The sequence below is a fragment of the Ovis aries genome, chromosome 12, assembly GCF_016772045.2.
Source record: "Ovis aries strain OAR_USU_Benz2616 breed Rambouillet chromosome 12, ARS-UI_Ramb_v3.0, whole genome shotgun sequence".
Taxonomy (NCBI): Eukaryota; Metazoa; Chordata; class Mammalia; order Artiodactyla; family Bovidae; genus Ovis; species Ovis aries.
This window is the reverse complement of record NC_056065.1, coordinates 39,922,772-39,943,080: the sequence shown is the minus strand read 5'-3', so window position 1 is coordinate 39,943,080 and position 20,309 is coordinate 39,922,772. Positions and strand designations below refer to the sequence as shown.

At 37.1% G+C, this 20,309-nt stretch overlaps 1 protein-coding gene and 1 long non-coding RNA gene across 3 annotated transcripts in view; one reads left to right on the top strand and one right to left on the bottom strand.

Annotated features, from left to right (window-relative positions):
• The window catches only part of TNFSF18 (TNF superfamily member 18), a 97,813-nt gene extending 88,286 nt beyond the window's left edge, over positions 1-9,527 (top strand). For both annotated transcript variants that reach the window (XM_060396479.1, XM_004013706.6), the window contains 2 exons: positions 4,013-4,043; positions 6,409-9,527. In XM_060396479.1, the coding sequence (XP_060252462.1) occupies positions 4,013-4,043; positions 6,409-6,755 (378 nt within the window). In that variant the 3' untranslated portion in view covers positions 6,756-9,527. The remainder of the gene's footprint in view (positions 1-4,012; positions 4,044-6,408) is intronic.
• Positions 3,581-20,309, bottom strand: part of LOC121820779 (uncharacterized) — a 281,583-nt gene continuing 264,854 nt past the window's right edge. Inside the window, exons 6-7 of the long non-coding RNA XR_006061467.2 lie at positions 10,920-11,026; positions 3,581-3,839 (exon numbers count right to left, since the gene is read on the bottom strand). This is a non-coding gene — a long non-coding RNA (uncharacterized LOC121820779). The remainder of the gene's footprint in view (positions 3,840-10,919; positions 11,027-20,309) is intronic.

Genomic DNA, 20,309 nt, shown 5'->3' with positions numbered 1-20,309 from the left:
GAACTTGATGAATCCCCTGTGTCTGAGGTCTTATTCTGGGATTCCCTCTCCTAGACAACATGCAGCTACCCAGTGAAAGGTTCTGCTTCTAAAGAAACAGCCCAGAGCTTGTTCCAAATTTGGGGAATTTTGAAACATTTTCAGGATATTGTCCTGACAGGGTGCCATGGAGGCTTTGTTCCCATGGGAAAAGCCAATGGCTGGCTGATGGTACAACGATATTAGCTCCCACATTCCACTTTCTTGCACTTCTCTTTCCCTATTTGCCACAGGTTAGTATCTTTGGAAAAGAGGACTGAATGACTGTGGGTGATGAGTCATTACTCAGTAGCCACTTCCACCTCCTTATAATGCTCTGTGACCTTGGAGTTTACATTGTTTTAGTCTCCACTCTGGTTATTGTATACAAAATCCCACTTTCCAACCTCTCTAGGCACTAATTCAAAAAGTGTTAGACAGGAAGACTCAGATCCTTTTAAACCAACAAAAATTTCCGTGGGAGGGTTCTTTTTTTTCTTTCTTCCCTCTCTTTCAGAAGACATCTCACTGAAAGAATCAGTTATGAGCCCAAGGAGATGGTCCCCCCACTCCTACATGAAAATAACCTCACAGAAATTATCTCTTAAGAAACCAAATGTTCACCAGTCTAGGTTCGATGCATGAGACAGGGTGCTCAGGGCTGGTGTACTGGGATGACCCTGAGGGATGGGATGGGGAGGGAGGTGGGAGGGCGTTTCAGGATGGGGAACACATGTACACTCATGGCTGATTCATGTCAATGTATGGCAAAAACCACTACAATATTGTAAAGTAATTAGCCTCCAATTAAATAAATAAATTAAAAAAATAAAAAATACCTTCACAGCAAAAGAAAAAGAAGAAACCAAATGTTCAGGAGAGTCCCCTGTTTCAGTGAAACTAAGGATACTTTCAAAAGGGGAATTTTTGCATGTACTTGTAAGCATAGTAAGTTCTATTTCCAAATGATTTGATTAGAGTTGGTTTGGAGAGATAATTATTAAGTTTACTTACTAACCCAATTACATAAATCTGAGCTTAAATCAAAATGGGTTTACAAGAGCCACTGATCCTTCTAAGCAAAGATGAATTAACTAAACAGGACTCATATACTGCTTTATAAGTGGATATTTACTCCTTCCAAACATCACCAGGATTAGAAATACAAACTGCTCTGGAGCCGTAGGGGTGAGACTTTTGACTCAGACAGGCTGTTTGGATCTCAGCCTGGCCTTTTTTCAGCTGCGTGACCTTGGGCTAGTTACATAATCCTCCTACTTCTCATTTCCTCTTCTGCAAATGAAAATGTTATCTCATAGAGTTGTGGTAAGAATTAAGAGACAGTACAATCCTGACCCATAGTAGGCTCTTAGTAGATAGTAGTGATTCATATTTATATCATTATTATTAATGACTTTACAATGAAGATAAAGACTTAACAAAATGGGTATTCCTTGCTTATCTATTCTACTTCCTTAACCAAAGAGTGTGTCTCACTGCCAAATAGAGGATTTTAGTGATTAGACAGATTTTCACTTGTGACAATAATGACATAATATTACATTGGTGGTTTCTGTAGTTTTAAATGGACATTAAAGCAGCCCACCATGCAACATCCAAGATTTCTGCAATTAATTTGTCTGTGGCCTTAGGTTTCTTTGCATACTCTTTATGCATATGAGTAGACAACATAGATGTTATCAATGGCACATTTTTGGGCATGCTTTTATATTTAGATTATTATTCAATTGCTTCATGTGTTGATTTGTGTCTTTCTAGAAAGGTGATAAACTTAAGAAGCAATGACCATAGATGACATTAGTTTCTCTTGCTTACAACTGTAGTATAATGTATAGTTACATAAAGTCTTGTTTCATTCTTTATTATAATCAACATCATTACCAAAACACTAATACTTAATAAGCAGGACAAGACAGAATATCTGGGCAAAATCCTTTATGAGACTTAACTCATTTAAGCACATGAACAACCTAAATGGACTAGGTGCTTCTATTTTCCCCATTTTATAAATGAGAAAATTGAAGTTAAGGGAGTCCCTGTCACATGGGTTAAACAAAATGGTATTTCAGCATCTCTTCTAAGAAACTCCAACAAAATATTCTTGACTACAATGCCAATATATATGCTAACTGCTAAGTCTTATACAAATTCTAATATACAATATAAATTTATAAGGATAAATCAAGTAATATGCTTAATGTGGTTTATTTGCAGTGCAAAAACATTTTGCTTTTACCAAAATATTGTATTTGTATAATAAGCAATTATATACTATAAACATTTCTAAAACAATTGAAATAGTATTTTAGTAATTTGATAAATGTTTCTTTTATTTTCTTAATCTAGGTTAACACCTTTTAATACAAGAAATTGAAAGTTATAGTCTAAGTTAACTTACCTTGATTCATGGTCTTGACTGTCATCACTGCAAAGTCACCTCATGAACACATTTAGATCAAAATGGAAGACTGCATCTTTGAGTATGCTTACCATGTTATGACACTAAACTTTAAGCCCATCATTCAATAGTGCAAAGTTCCTTTCTAAAGAACTTAATAGTTCCTCACTCCATTCATGATTTTTTTCCCTTCCTTAGACAACTTAAATTCCATAGTTCATAAGTAAAATCCTTACCAAGGTGGCCTTTCCTTCTGAGTCTCCTTTGTGGGTTCTTTCTTATTCCCTGACCCCTACACACTGCAATATCCCAATACTCTTTCCTATCTATAATCACTGATTTGATGCTCTTATATAGACTCATATCTGAACTCACCATGTAGAAGCTGAAGATTCCTAAATTAATTTTTTTAAAGAACTCCTTAAATTCCATCCTTATAGATCCAGTCGCCTTCTTGACACTCCTACCTGGGTATCTAATACTCATCACAAACCTGACATATCCAAAAAATGAACTCATGATTCTTTTCCCCCAATTTATTCCTCTTAAATCTTGCTCATTTCAGTCATTAACAGTGTTATCTTTCTAATTGCTCAGGCTCAGAGTTTGGTGTCTTTGTCTCATTTTCTCATCCATATCCATGTCAGGAACTCCTGTTCACTCAATTTCCAATCACTTATCACCATCTCCACAGCTAGTACCTTGGTCAGAGGCACCATGCTTTCTTGCCTAGATGCTTACACTGATCTCTTACCTTGTCTCACTGCTTTTTCTTTTGCTACTCTTTAATGTATTCCTAGCATAGCAGCCAGAGAAATCCTATTAAAAAATTGGCATCCTGTTTAAGCTCAAAAAGTCTCTTAAGCAGTTTGCTGCAAGGAAACCAATGCACTGTTACATGGCCCCCTCCCCCCCAAATGTTTCTGGCTATACCTTATCTTACTACTAAGTATCTTAAAGCCTTTAGTATTTAAATATCTGTACTTATAAAATCAACCACACTGATAGCTTTCTGTGACATGTAATTTGTGTTGCAAGATTTTGAAACTGAGATCTCAGGGTTATCTCAATTACTATGTGTGATGCATAATTATCTAAATATTAAATAGGGAAGGCTTTATCACTCTGAAACATTAATAAATATTTCTATAGCTTAATTTTTTATTTAAAATAAATATAAATGGGAATTGTTAGTTTCTTTTCACATGCCAGTGGATCATCTTATGCAGTCACTGGGGTGCAGAGACATATAGAAAATTTCTATAGCCCAGGAGGAGGCACATCCAAGATCAAATAGTTGTCCTGTAGGTGGAGATTAGGTGGATAGAAGGAGTTCTTAACTTCTTCCTAGAAGACCCAAAAGGTAGCAGTGCAGTGAAAGGTAGAGGAAGGAGCCAGTCATCTGTAGAAGAAAGCAGAGAGATCCAAACCAGGGTGGAGGGAGGGATTTTTCTTTTTTATTTTTTTAATGTGGTTAGGGCAGAGAAGTCTGCTTCAGGAATCCGAGCCGCTAAATAATCAAGAAAACTGTTGACACTGTCACCATCCTGACCAATTCCTCTTCTTCCCCTACAGACTGCCCAGGGACCCTGTGTAGCGAAGTTTGGTGAGTAATCTGTCTCACAGACGATGAAATGGTTGGATGGCATCACCGAATCATGAGTTTTAGACATGAATTTGAGTAAATTCTGGGAGTTGGTGATGGACAGGGAGGCCTGGCATGCTGCAGTCCATGGGGTCTCATAGAGTCAAATACAACTGAGTGACTGACTGGACTAACTGTCTTATAGGCCTCCTTTTTACTTTCCTTACTATTTGCTGCAAAAGGTAAGCTCCAGTGCTAAGAAAGGAGGCATTCTATTTTAGTTACTCTACAACTACTGTTTTTAACTGTTAATTATGTATTGTAGCTGTCTAGGAGCTGAGGCTTCAGCTCTGTTTTTTATTGTTTTAATAAGCACAAGTTTCAGATTTCTATGACTTTTCCCTGGGACAGACTCAGAGACCTTCTCACATTTCCCATATTGCTAGTGTCCACTAGAGTGAGTATAGGGTGCAATTTTTGTTTCCAAGTGTAAAGATGAGAAACGAGAGGGGAGTGGTCCATTCTCTGCTCCTTTCACCTCTCCTCTCAGCTCCTGAGTCACTTTCCTTTATAGTGACCTGGTACTTGCTTAGAAGACACAGTAAAGTTTACAGTTGAGCCTTTGGGTATTTTTTTAGAATACATACAAAATTAAAAATGAATACATTTGGGGTTGTTTACTGGTTTAAGATCAAACAACCATTTTCCACTGAAAACAGACCACTTCTAGAATCAGCTTCAATTCCTGTTTTACTGTACAGCACAAACAGCCAGGCTTCCTTGACTTGAGATGACAGGGAATCTCATTTTACTTGTCTCTGCCTTTTTGATTTGTTGTTTTTCTAGTAAATGGAGTGAAACTCCTCATGATATGTTTGAAATACCCTCTTGATGTGGTAAAAGTTGAGAACCTCAACTTTAAAGTTGAGGCCCCCCCATCACATACTTAAATATGAAAACCAGTGATACTTCTTCCTGGTGACTTGCCTATTATCTATTACATGGTCAAGCAGGAAGAAATTTACTGGGCTCTGGACTCAGTGGAGAAACAGGGAGACTTTGCTTTCTGCTTTAATGATCTCCCCTTCATTCTCCTTCAGAGCCTTATATCAGTTATTTATATATAAAGAAGAATTTAAGTCAATGTGTTATCTCTTTTAGTATGTTTTTTTATCAAGGTTTCTTTCTAATTATTTGACAAAGGCTTTGCCCCCATAACAAAAATTATGGAGCATTAGAGAACACACCAGATAAGTATTGTACATTCTGGGATTCTGAAATTACATCTTTGTGTAAAAACAATGAACATTAGGAAAATATGTAAATTCCATAAAAATCAAAGTCTTGATCCTTTGCACATCCCCCATGACAGCAATAATCTAGGGATACTTCTATTTAAACAGTCAAATAATTTCCATGTATTAACTCATTAATTTACCAGTAGCTATTTGGTGAGGATTTGGATAATGGTATCTCAAGTGAATCTTGAATGACACATACCCATAAGCTGAAGCACTATTATTTAGACACAGTGCACTTAATTCAGCATATACTGGGTAGTAGGAAGTCTTTTTGGTGTTGAAGATACAGCTATGGACAAAATAAAGGAGTGTCTGATTTCCCTGATGGCTCAGATGGTAAAGCGTCTGCCTACAATGCAGGAGACCCGAGTTTGATCCCTGGGTGGGGAAGATTCTCTGGAGAAGGAAATGGCAACCCACTCCAGTATTCTTGCCTGGAAAATCCCATGGGATGGAGGAGCATGGTAGGCTATAGCCCATGGGGCTGCAAAGAGTAGGACACAACTGAGCAACTTCACTTTTCCTTTGTCCTCAAATGTTATATTCAAGTAGGTATAAGATTGATAAATAAACAACTTAATTTATAATAGGCTAGATGGTGACAACTTCTATGAAGAAAACTAAAACAAGATAAAGAGAGAGAGTGACAGGAGAGCACTATTTTAAACAGATTGATGAGCTGGCCTCATTGATAAAGTGATACATAGTAAATAGTATTGATACAGAAAAACATGAACATGCATTTCTGGACTGCCAACTCTTATCATCACCATCCTAGTGTGTCATTCCTTTCTTCTTCTTATTTCACAAATATTGGTTGAGAAGTGATACAGTGCCACCTAAAACTTAACCCATTTCCCTATGCCAAACTTATTTTCTTAGAGCCCCCCAAGCAAGAGATAAACTTAGGCAATTTCTTCATAGTAGGGAGTGGTAGATACTTAAAATTGTGGTTGGAGAGACCTAGTATAGACCTTTCCTATAAGTAGGAAAGAACTATTATCAGGAAGATGATGAAATAATTAAATAACTATGCTTTTCTTTTTTTTTCCTCCCCCCATTCTCCCCTTATAAATATCTTATAGGACCATTACCTTCAAAATGGCAAATGCCTTCTCCTGAGCCTTCTTGTGTGAATAAGACAGCTGACTGGAGGCTGAAGATACTTCAGAATGGTTTGTATTTAATTTATGGCCAAGTGGTTCCCAATACAGCCTACAATGGACGAGCTCCATTCGAGGTGCAGCTGCGTAAGAACGAAGACCCCATACAAGCTCTAACCAACAACTCTACGATCCAGAATGTAGGAGGGGCTTACGAATTCCACGCTGGAGATGTAATAGACTTGATATTCAATGCTGAGCATCAGGTTCTAAAAAATAAGACATACTGGGGGATCTTTTTACTTACAAATCCCCAATTCATCTCCTAGAGACTTGATTTGGTCTCCTCATCCTCTTCAGCACTTGCAGAGACATCAGTGCATAGGCTGGACAAGGAAGATTTTCAATCTCTGCAGTTCATCTGAGTATACAAATCAACAGAAACAGAACTTCTTGCATGTGAATTTTCTTTTCTCATGCCTGTCTGAATGAGACTCAGAAGAAGGACAAAAGGCATTTGGTAACCCTTGATGTTAGATCAGCAAAGACAGTTTTGTTAGTTCATGAAATGAATATGGGTGGCTAGAGGACAGAATCTTCTCCAAGTGTCTTTGTCTAACCCTTGAATCTCTGGGTGGAAAAATGAAGTCTTCTTTCCACAGAAGTCTTATCTTGTATGCAGAAAAGATCCAGGGCAATAGTCTGCCCTTGTTCTCATATTCTTGTACTGTGGATTGCTTGACTTCATTCTTCCTATATTCCTATCTTCTGAGACCCTCCTAATAAAAAAGTAGTCAGACTTGGAGGGTGGCCACTGCTATGCCAGCAATACTCCACTTCACATTTGATGGCATGAGGGGACAGAGACACAGGTGGCATTGGAATGGGATGCACTTTATTTGGGAATTTTTCTTAATTTAATCACACTCAGGGTGCTTGGTGCTTTATAAAACCAGCTGGTCAAAAGGGTCATTCTGAACCTTTACATAGGGCTTCATGAGAACTTGTTTGTCCATGTGCCTAAACATGGCTGATGGTAAAGAAAGAGTAATCATTACTAATCATAAGATTTAACCACAGAAATTGATATTACCAGTACTGTATTTTTTCATGTCATGATTCCGTATTTTTAGCTGGCTAGGCAGTTTGCAAAGTACTTTCATATATCACATGGCAACTCTAGAAAGTTAACGGGGCAGATATTTTGGCACAATTTTAACACTGAGAATATGGAGGCAGGTGGAACATATGTAACTTGCTTCACCCCACAGAATGAATGATTAACAAGGGGCCTTAGGCTTCCCACTGTATCACACTATTTTAGCTTTAGGGTTGGTATTTCTGCTCTCATGTTGGATGTCTATAAAGTTTAGCAGATTAGATCTTCAGGGGGTATATATTCCCTTGGCAGATAGAGGGAAGCAACACCAATGCCTTGCTTTCTCAAACACTTCCTTTCCTTACCTGGATCAGGGAGCATGGGCTATTGTTCAGGGCTAACTTCAACCAAACTCCCATCCTTACTTTGTACAGCCTGTCTTGGTCAAATGTATTAAGTTCCAAAAATAATGAATAGCACTCAACTCAATGATGGTCTGCTAAAGTTTTGGACTCTACAAAATTAACTAGCTGCTTATGGGTTCTTGTTGAAAGGTATGTAATATGATTACACGATAACCCAATTTAAGATATTTATGGATATTTGTAAAAAGCTACATTGTGTTAATAATATCACCGTATAAAGCTAATTTAAAAATATTTGTATTGTCTGCTTAGGAACAAACTAAGCCTGAGGCCAAGGTGCTTCTTAGTATTTCTTTTTTTTTTTTTTTTAATGAAATCTGTTGAGTAGTTGTTGGGCCAAAGACTTGGATGCATGGTTCCTCTTACATTTGTATATTTTCTCAGGAAATTAAAGTTATATGACATATATTTATGGAAACTTGCTGGTGTTTATCATTCTTGAGTTATAAGCAGCAGTGTGCTGGAGTGGGCCAGCACTAGCTCATAAGAAAGTTAAGTTGCTCAGTCGTATCCAACTCTTGGTGACACTATGGACTGTAGCCCACCAGGCTCCTCTGTCCATGGGATTTTCCAGGCAAGAATATTGGAGTGGGTTGCCATTTTCTTCTCCAGGGGATCTTCCTGACCCAGGGATCTGATTCAGGTCTCCCACATTACGGGCAGACTCTTTACCATATGAGCCACTAGCAAATCCCTGCTCCTAAAAACTGATTGTTATATTTTCAAATATTGCACATTCTGGCTATGAAATATAGTCATCCTTGAAATTGGCTATGGTGGGACTATTTGTACCATGGGAACTGGCAATCAGGGCTTTTCTTTTTGGAAAGTCTATTCACCAGCACACCACTGCTTGTAAATTCTCCTTCTCAATAAAGCCACTCAGTTCCTGCCTTATTCTTGGAACAATCAGGGTAGGCAAGGGAGAAAGTGAAATTGTCATACTGCTTAGCAAGAGCCCCGCCTATTAGTTATTTCTCAGGGCAAGCAGAGGTCTCCACAGTTGCAACCAAAAGCTACCAACAGATGACCTTTAAATTTCCCTAGTGTTGTGATTTCAGGGTTGGTTTTTTTTTTTCAGTGTATACTGTTTCCTGTTTCTTCAAATAGTTGTTTAAATTTTATACCTATAATAAAGTATATGTTGGTAAGTAGTTTATAACTGACATATCTGTGGGTTATCAGGCTAGTGTTTGTGATCTAGAGAATGTAAGTATATATCAAAGATATTGTTGCCCATATGAAACACTTATTTTTAAAATGTTTTCTACTTGAGATACAGTTTGATTTACTGTGTTACTTTCAGGTGAATAACATAGTGATTCAAAATTTTTATAGATTATAGTCTACTGAAAGATATTATATTGGCTAAATTCCCTGTGCTGTACAATGTATCCTGGTAGCTTATTTATTTTATACATAGTAATTTGTACCTGCTAATCTGGTGCTTCTGTCTTGCCCCTCCTTCCCTCTTCTCACTGGTAACCACTGGTTTGTTCTCCATATTTGTGAGTCTATTTCTGTTTATTCATTTGCTTTTTTTTTTAGATTTTATATATAAATGATAACCTACAGTATTTGTCTTTCTGACTTATTTCTTTAAGGATAATGGTCTATGTTATTTCAAATGGCATTATTTTATTCTTTTTGACATCTGAGTAATATTTCATTATATATAAACCACAGCTTTATCCATTTATCCATTGGTGGACATTTGAGTCACTTCCATGTCTTGGCTGTTGTAAATAATGCTGCTATGAACATTGAAATGATACATGCACTCCAAATTAGTGTTTTTGATTCTTTAGATGTATACTTAGGAGACAGATTGCTGGATCATACTATAGTTCTATGTTTAGGTTTTTGAGGAACCCCCATACTGTTCACCATAGTGGCTGTACCAATTTACATCCCCATCAACAGTGTAGGAAGGTTCTTTTTGCTCCACATCCTTGCCAATGTTTGTTATTTGTGGTCTTTCAATGATAGCTATTTTTGTTACTCCCTCTTTATAAATTTTATCATAATCTCTCCTCCTGACTCTGACCTCATTTACATCCTTGATCTTCCTAAAGTGTCTGAGAGGAGTGGCACAGGGAGCTTACCTTCATTCTTTTTATAAATTCTGCGTATTTGCAGTGACAATTTGATATTGTCTCACTTTGATATTCAAGTAGCAACCATATTGCCATCCAATTATACTCTCATGTTTCTAAAAGGGATCTAGGAGAACTTTAATAAAACACAGAAATACAAAAAGTCCCAACATCATCACAAAGAGCAATAAGAGCTGAATAAAAAGGCAGATGATGAGGAAAATCACTGTTCAGAGAAGTTAGACTTAAGAAAACTGTTAGAGATGAACATAGTCAATAAAAATTAGAGAAGTGTGATGGAAATAGTTCAATTTTTATAGAAAAAAAAACAACAAAATAGTGCTGAGCTCTAAGCAGGCTCTATCTACAGATCTAAAACAAATGCTCAAGATAGTAAAATGCAGACTCTTCCATTCATTTTATCCGAATCTAATTTCTGTTAGCAATTAACAACTTTAAGGAGTTCAACACACTTTGGATGAGCTATTACTCTGAAATACAGCAATATTAGTGAATGCCATTACATTGCTTGGAGAAGCAGGCTTGAGGGTTTATGGGACCTGCTTCAAGGAATTCAGGAAGTGTTGGACAATAGAAAAATGAAAATTCAACAAACAGGGCCCGTTAGAATAAACCAGCTTTCTCATAGCTTCAGTGGCATGTGGAAATCTCAGATTTCAGCATCCAGGGTGATCGTTTCTACCCAGCTTTGGTATTGTCCAGGGATATCGGACATGGCTTGGTGACTAGACAACCACCACCATGCACAGGGGGTGATGGGTGGTGGTGGAGCGGAGATGTTGTTCACACGGGGCCTCAACACAGAGTCAGACTGTGGTGTACCAGGGAGTTTAGAATGGAAATCTTCCCTACCTGCTTTTGGACTGTTCCTCTTATCCAATGGTCTGGTCTCTGAGAGGAATCCAGTGACTAGAGTCCAAGGTCCACCACAGTGCCTGGGCTATAGTTCTTACTGTCTGCTGAATGAACAAATAAATCACAAATTTGAGTGTTGGTGTGAATTTAGTGAAAAGCAAAAATGAAGTCGCTCAGTCGTGCCCAACTCTTAGCGACCCCATGGACTACAGCCTACCAGGCTCCTCTGTCCATGGGATTTTCCAGGTAAGAGTACTGGAGTGGGGTGCCATTGCCTTCTCCCTTTACAATACTAAGACAAAACAATTTGTTCAGTGAGCAATAGCAGAATTTTTCAAAGTGAGGTCTGTAAACTTTACATGAGATTTATCCAGTAAGCTTAAAAAAATCCTTAGTCCCCATTCATATTCCACTGAATAAATGTTTCTAGGAATGAGCCCTAGGAATCAAATTTTTAACTGGCTCTGATCCATAGGTTTCTCTTATGTACATTATCATTTAAGAACCACTGCTTTATGGCATACAACTTTGCATCTCAGCTGAATGATTCTCCAAGTGTTTAAAGACAGTCAAAGCTTCTAAACAAATACAATTTAAAAAGTAAAACAAACAAAAAATCCCCCTAAGTTTTGTTGCCCATGAGGCTTACCATAATCCATTTCTCATCACAAAATCACCTGAACTTCTATCCTCTGAGTCTGAGAAAAGGTCGAGATCTTCACTTTTTATGACCTAGTGACAACTTTGCCAATTGAATGCTGGCAATCTATAGCATACAAGCTTTGCCACAATCAATATTACATTATCTACCTGTATGCTGTCAGCTCTCAAATATTTATCTCTAGCACAAGTTGTTCTCCTTTATTTCAGACTTGTAAATTCACTTGTCTATTTGACAGTTTCATGTTGTGGGTATAATATCCCAAATTCAAGTTTACCAAAATGAATCTTTACCTTCAAAAATAATCTTTACTTTCAAAGAGAATCTGACCTCTTTTCTGCTATGGTGCTTGTCTGTGAACCAAGATTATTTCACTAGCTTCACATACTTTTTTCAAAAATCCCAGTTTTGCCATTTACCAATTACTTGGATCTTGGAAAAATTTCTGTCCTTTCTGAGACTCAGTTTCTTGTTTGTTTATTGTCATTTATCCAATGTCTGATATATAGTTGGAATTTAATATTTGTTGAATCAAAAATTTATGTTTACAATACTAATTAATATATGAAATGTTCGTGAAACATAGTGATACTAGAAGGGCGGCTGCCATTGATTTTAAGAGCTAGATTTATTCCTAAAATTTTAACCTGTTTATCTAACATCTATCTTACTATCTTTCCTCTCCAAAAAGGTAAGCCCCAAGATAAAAGCATTTTATTTATTCAGTGCTATATCTCCAGCACCTAGCACCTAAAACTATTCTTGGAACATTAAAAGAACTCAACAAATATTGAAATGAATGAACAAAAAATATGGTACCTAGATCTTGGTTAGAATGATTAGCAAGATAAAAGATATATATGTTGCAAACAACCTCTCAAAATAGTCTAATATCCATTCTTCCCCATTTTTTAAAACTTAAGTAAAATAAGCCATGCAAAATTCTAAGTACATATATAACAAGTGCTCCGTGAAAGTTGGCTACTATCACATACCACTATCAAGAAAGTCATTTCATTATCCTATTTCCCTAAAAAACAATATCCTAGAGCACATTAGCTTCCTTTACCATAGTAATGCTTTCACCACATCTTTAAAGGTAAGCTTGTGCTTTGGTGTTTATTAAATACATGTATTAGAAAAAGTACTGTATATCTTCTCCAAAAATGACTCTTCAGTTCAGCCATTCAGTTGTGTCTGACCCCATAAACTGCAGCATGCCAGGCCTCCCTGTCCATACCAAGACCTGGGGTTTACTCAAACTCATGTCCTTTGAGTTGGTGATGCAATCCAACCATCTCATCCTCTGTTGTCCCCTTCTTCTCCCACCTTAAATCTTTCTCATTATCAGGGTCTTTTTAAATAAGTCAGTTTGCATCACATGGCCAAAGTATTGGAGTTTCAGCTTCAGCATCAGTCCTTCCAATGAATCTTCAGGACTGATTTCCTTTAAGATATACTGATTGGAATTCCTTGCAGTCCAAGGGACTTTCAAGAGGCTTCTCCAACACCACAGATTTCAAAAGCATCAATTCTTTGGCGCTCAGCTTTCTTTACAGTCCAACTCTCACATCCATACATGACTACTGGAAAAACCATAGCTCTCCCTAAATGGACCCTTGTTGGCAAAGTAATGTCTCTGCTTTTTAATATGCTGTGTAGGTTGGTCATAACTTTTCTTCCAAGGAGCAAACGTCTTTTAATTTCATGGCTGTAGTCACCATCTGCAGTGATTCTGGAGCCCCCAAAAATGTCTGACACTGTTTCCCCATCTATTTGCCGTGAAGTGAAGGAACCAGATGCCATGATTTTAGTTTCCTGAATGTCAAGCTTTAAGCCAACTTTTTCACTCTCCCCTTTTCACTTTCATCAAGAGGCTCTTTAGTTCTTCTTCACTTTCTGCTGTAAGTGTGGTATCATCTGCAGATCAGAGGTTCTTGATTATTCTCCCGGCAATCTTGACTTTAGCTTGTGCTTCATCCAGCCCAGAATTTCTCATGATGTACTCTGCATATAAGTTAAATAAGCTGTGTGACAATATACAGCCTTGACGCACTCCTTTCCCGATTTGGAACCAGTCTGTTGTTCCATGTCCAGTTCTAACTGTTGCTTCCTGACCTGTATACAGGCATCTCAGGAGGCAGGGAAGGTGGTCTGGTATTCCCATCTCTTTTAGAATTTTCCACAGTTTATTGTGATCCACACAGTCAAAGGCTTTGGCATAGTCAACAAAGCAGAAGTAGGTGTTTCTCTGGAACTCTATTGCTTTTTTGATGGTCCAGCCGATGTTGGCAATTTGACTTCTATTTCCCCTGTCTTTTCTAAAACCAGCTTGAATATCTGGAAGTTCATGGTTCACATACTGTTGAAGCCTGGCTTGGAGAATTTGAGCATTACTTTGCTAGCGTGTGAGATGAGTGCAATTGTGTGGTAGTTTGAGCATTCTATGGCATTGCCTTTCTTTGGGATTGGAATGAAAACTGACCTTTTCCAGTCCTGTGGCCACTGCTGAGTTTTCCAAATTTGCTGGCGTATTGAGTGCAGCACTTTCACCACAGCATCTTTTAGGATTTGAAATAGTTCAACTGGAATTCCATCATTTCACTAACTTTGTTTGTAGTGATGCTTCCTAAGGCCCACTTGACTCTGCATTTCAGGATGTCTGGCTCTAGGTGAGTGATCACACCATCGTGGTTACCTGGGCCATGAAGGTCTATTTTTGTATTGTTCTTCTGTGTATTCTTGCCACCTCTTCTTAATATCTTCTGCTTCTGTTAGGTCCATACCATTTCTGTCCTTTATTGTGCCCATCTTTGCATGAAATGTTCCCTTGGTATCTCTAATTTTCTTGAAGTGATCTCTAGTTTTTCCCATTCCATTGTTTTCCTCTATGTCTTCGCATTGAGGAACGCTTTCTTAATCTCTGAGGAGATCACTGAGGAAGGCTTTCTTAATCTCTCCTTGCTATTCTTTGGAACACTGCATTCAAATGGGTATATCTTTCCTTTTCTCCTTTGCCTTTTGCTCCTCTTGTTTTCTCAGCTATTTGTAAGGGCTCCTTAGATGAACATTTGCCTCTTTGCATTTCTTTTTCTTGGGATGGTCTTGATCACTGCCTCCTGTATAATGTCACAAACCTCTGTGCATAGTTCTTCAGGGACTCTGTCTATCAGATCTAATCCCTTAAATCTATTTTTCACTGCCACTGTATAATTTTAAGGGATTTGATTTTGGTCATACCTGAATGGTCTAGTGGTTTTCCCTACATCCATCAATTTAAGTCTGAATTTTGCAATAAGGAGTTCATGATCTGAGCCACAGTCAACTCCTGGTCTTGTTTTTGCTGACTGTATAGAGCTTCTCCATTTTTGGTTTCAAAGAATATAAACAAGCTGATTTCAGTGTTGACCATCTGGTGATGTCCATGTGTAGATTCTTCTGTTGTTAGAAGAGAGTGTTTGCTATGACCAGTATGTTCTCTTGGAAAAACTCTATTAGCCTTTGGCCTGCTTCATTCTGTACTCCAAGGCCAAATTTGCCTGTTACTCCAGGTGTTTTTTGACTTCCTACTTTTGCATTCCAGTCCCCTGTAATGAAAAGGACATCTTTTTAGGGTGTTAGTTCTAAAAGGTCTTATAGGTCTTCAGAGAACCATTCAACTTCAGCTTCTTCAACATTTCTGGTCAGGTCATAGACTTGGATTACTGTGATATTGAATGGTTTGCCTTGGAAATGAACAGAGATCATTCTGCCATTTTTGAGAATGCATCCAAGTACTGCATTTTGGACTCTTTTGTTGGCTATGATGGCTACTCCATTTCTTCTAAGGGATTCCTTCCCACAGTGGTAGATATAATGGTCATCTGAGTTAAATTCACCCATTCCAGTCCATTTTAGTTCCTGATTCCTAAAATGTCAATATTGACTCTTGCCATCTCCTGTTGACCACTTCTAATTTGTCTTGATTCATGGACATAACGTTCCAGGTTCCTGTGCAATATTTCTCTTTACAGTATCAGACTCTACTTCCATCACCAGTCACACCCTCAACTGGGTGTTGTTTTTGCTTTGGCTCCATCTCTTCATTCTTTCTGGAGTTATTTCTCCACTATTCTCCCATAGCATATTGGGCACCTACTGACTTGGGGAGTTCATCTTTCAGTGTCCTATCTTTTTCCCTTTTCATACTGTTCATGGGGTTCTCAAGGCAAGAATACTGAAGTGGTTTGCCATTCCCTTCTCCAGTGGACCGCATTTTGTCAAAAATCTCCACCATGACCCTTTCATCTTAGGTAGCTCTACAGGACATGGTTCATAGTTTCACTGTGTTAGATAAGGCTGTGATCTTATATCTTCTCTATAAACATAGTCAAATAGAGAGTATACTTTATTTAAATACATCTTATTTAAATTACTAATATAATAGTGACTCAATTTGTATTATATAAACATCTAATTATTCATTCACTAATTCACTCATTTATTCCACTAATATATGTCAAGGTTTTTTTTAGGTACAAAATGCAGTCAGGTGCTACAATCAATGTCAAGATTTATAAGACATTGTGATTTAAGAAACTATACCTAGTAGAAGATAGATGGATTCAAATAACAAATCTATAGTTCTGAGGAGTTACAGAGCTAAAAGGTATCTTATACAAAGATAATCAATGCCCTATCTTTCATTTACAAATGGGGAAACTGAGACACAGTGAAGTTAAGAAGATACTCAGGAATTAGAATCTAGATTATCCAAATCCTAGTCAAGTTTTTTTTTTTTTTTCACTAGATCACCCAATACAATGAAACAAGTGCTATGAATAAGCATAAGGGATAACACATTCTAGCCAAATCAGAGAAGGGGAAAATATTTGAATTCTCATATGATAAAAGGGTAGAAGGTCTCTAAGCAGAGAGGAAGTGTAAATAAAGGCATGGTATGTGGAAGAGAGCATGTGTGAGCCCCTGGTCAATAAGGTGACAGATGGAGATATGAGTTGGGAACTGACATGGAATGCAAAGGAAATCAAATCCCAAAGAGCTATAGTGTTAGTTCAAGGAATCTTTGCTTTACTATGTATGGGCTTTTTGTTTTTTATTTTAGAAGTTTTTGGCTTGATGGGACCTTTTTCAGAGATGGTAGCTCAGGTACCATGGTGAAGGATGGGTTGGAGAGGCAGAGCAAGACCACCTAAAAGGCTACTGAGATAGCCCAGGTGAAGAGTGGGCTGTAAGTGACAGCAGCATCAGAGAGGGGAGGAGCTCAGAAAAAGAAACAATAGTAATAAAATAGGGCTCTTGAACAAGAAGACATGGTTGTAAAGATGATTTTAGTGCTAACGGAAACAACTGTCTCAGTATTTTAAACAGTTTTTTTAGCAATAAATGGACAGAATTATTTTCATTAATATAATCAATTGTGTCTTGAAATTTTGGCAGTTTAAATAACAAAGTGTTTCAAGCCTCCCAACTAAAATCTGGAGCAAGAGAAGGATGCTCATTAAGAGAAGGATGCTCTTCTATTAAACATAATATTGGAAGTCCTAACCACAGCAATCAGACAAGAAACATATGCAAATTAGAAGGGAAGAAGTAAAATTGTTATTATATGCAGATAATAAGATACTATATATGGAAAATACTAAAGGCTCTGCACAAAAAGTACTAGAACTAAAAATAACAAATTCAGCAAGGTAACAGGACATAAGATTAGCACGCAGAAATCTTTGCATTTCTTTACAGTAACAATGAGATACCAGAAAGGGAAAGTAAAAAAAAAAATCCCTTTTAAAATCATATTTAAAAACCTAGGAATAAACCTGACCAAGGAGGTAAAAGACATATACACTGAGAACTATAAAACACTGATAATTAAAGATGACTCAAAGAGATGGAAAGATATCCCATATTCTTGGATTGAAAGAATTAATACTACTCAAACAACCTACAGATTTAATGTGATCCCTATCAAATTACCCATGACATTTTTCACAGAACCAGAACAAATAACCTAAAATTTACATGGAACTATAAAAGACCCCTCCCTGATCTTCCCCAGTGCCTCAGATGGCAAAGAATCTGCCTGCAATGCAGGAGGTCCAGGTTCAATCCCTGGGTCAGGAAGATCCCCTGAAGAAGGGAATGGCAATCCACTCGTGTATTTTTGCCTGGAGAATCCCACGGAGAGGAGCCTGGTGGGCTACAGTCCATGGGATTGCAGTTCAGACACAACTGAGTAAAAAAACATAAAAGACCCAGAATTGCCAAAGCAATCCTGAAGAAAAAGAACAAACCTGGAGGCTTTTTATTTATGTAAAAAATAAAATAAATGTAAAATATACTAAAATATATTAATAGAGGCAAGTACAAAACCCAGGTGAAATATAAACCAAAAAAATCAAAATCTGCCTGGCTAGAGGAAGATTCCCAGAAAGAATGACATTTAGACTGAGGCAGCTCAGTCAATGAACTGCTGTACTAACTGAAAAAGATAACACAGATATAAGATAATAATGTATTCAAACTTCCTGTCATTCTGAATGAGTTTAGCCTCATTGACCCTTTAGCCTCATTGACCCTTTCAGTTTGAATTCTTTCAGTTTGCTAAAAAACATTTACTAAGGTTTCATAGTACCTGGCAAATTTTAGAGAACCAGAGAAATTCCAGAAGACAGAAAATTGATAAACATTATTTAGATTTTCAGTTTTAAGAGGAAAGATTCAATGACAGACAGTGTTGTGGATTATTTGAAAGAACAGGCTGTGAATTTAGACTGCTAAGAGAATTCTGGCTTTACTCCTTACCTTGGTTAAGATTGTGTGACCTTAACCAAGCTATCGAGCAACTCTGTCCTTCAGTTTCCTCATCTATAAAATGTGAGACTAAGAGGATATACTCAAAGAAATAGTAGTGAGCAGAGTGTTTTGCCTATGTTCTCCTCTAGGAGTTTAGTAGTTTCTGGTCTTATGTTTAGATCTTTAATCCATTTTGAGTTTATTTTTGTGTATGGTGTTAGAAAGTGTTCTAGTTTCATTCTTTTACAAGTGGTTGACCAGTTTCCCCAGCACCACTTGTTAAAGAGATTGTCTTTAATCCATTGTATATTCTGGCCTCCTTTGTTGAAGATAAGGTGTCCATAGGTGTGTGGATTTATGTCTGGGCTTTCTACTTTGTTCCATTGATCTATATTTCTGTCTTTGTGCCAGTACCATACTGTCTTGATGACTGTGGCTTTGTAGTAGAGCCTGAAGTCAGGCAGGTTGATTCCTCCAGTTCCATTCTTCTTTCTCAAGATTTCTTTGGCTATTCAAGGTTTTTTGTATTTCCATACAAATTGTGAAATTATTTATTCTAGCTCTGTGAAAAATACCGCTGGTAGCTTGATAGGGATTGCATTGAATCTGTAGATTGCTTTGGGTAGTATATTCATTTTCACTATATTGATTCTTCCGATCCATGAACATGGTATATATCTCCATCTATTAGTGTCCTCTTTGATTTCTTTCACCAGTGTTTTATAGTTTTCTATATATAGGTCTTTAGTTTATTTAGGTAGATATATTCCTAAGTATTTTATTCTTTTCATTGTAATGGTGAATGGAATTGTTTCCTTAATTTCTTTTCTACTTTCTCATTATTAGTGTATAGGAATGCAAGGGATTTCTGTGTGTTGATTTTACGTCCTGCAACTTTACTATATTCATTGATTAGCTCTAGTAGTTTTCTGGGGGAGTCTTTAGAGTTTTCTATATAGAGGATCACGTCATCTGCAAACAGTACAAGTTTTACTTCTTCTTTTCCAATTTGGATTCCTTTTATTTCTTTTTCTGCTCTGATTGCTATGGCAAAAATTTCCAGAACTATGTTGAATAGTAGTGGTGAAAGTGGGCACCCTTGTCTTGTTCCTGACTTTAGGGGAAATGCTTTCAATTTTTCACCATTGAGGATAATGTTTGCTGAGGGTTTGTCATATATAGCTTTTATTATGTTGAAGTATGTTCCTTCTATTCCTGCTTTCTGGAGAGGTTTTTTTTTTTTTTTAAACATAAATGGATGTTGAATTTTGTCAAAGGCTTTCTCTGTATCTATTGAGATATTCATATGGCTTTTATTTTTCAATTTGTTAATGTGGTGAATTACATTGACTGATTTGCGGATATTGAAGAATACTTGCATCCCTGGGATAAAGCCCACTTGGTCGTGGTGTATGATCTTTTTAATATGTTGTTGGATTCTGATTGCTAGAATTTTGTTAAGGATTTTTGCATCTATGTTCATCAGTGATATTGGCCTGTAGTTTTCTTTTTTTGTGGCATCTTTGTCAGGTTTTGGTATTAGCGTGATGGTGGCCTCATAGAATGAGTTTAGAACTTTACCTTCCTCTGCAATTTTCTGTAAGAGTTTGAGTAGGATAGGTGTTAGCTCTTCTCTAAATTTTTGGTAGAATTCAGCTGTGAAGCCATCTGGACCTGGGCTTTTGTTTGCTGGAAGATTTCTAATTACAGTTTCAATTTCCGTGCTTGTGATGGGTCTGTTAAGATTTTCTATTCCTTCCTTGTTCAGTTTCAGAAAGCTGTACTTTTCTAAGAATTTGTCCATTTCTTCCAAGTTGTCCATTTTGTTGGCATATAATTGCTGATAATAGTCTCTTATGATCCTTTGTATTTTTGTGTTGTCTGTTGTGATCTCTCTATTTTCATTTCTAATTTTATTGATTTGATTTTTC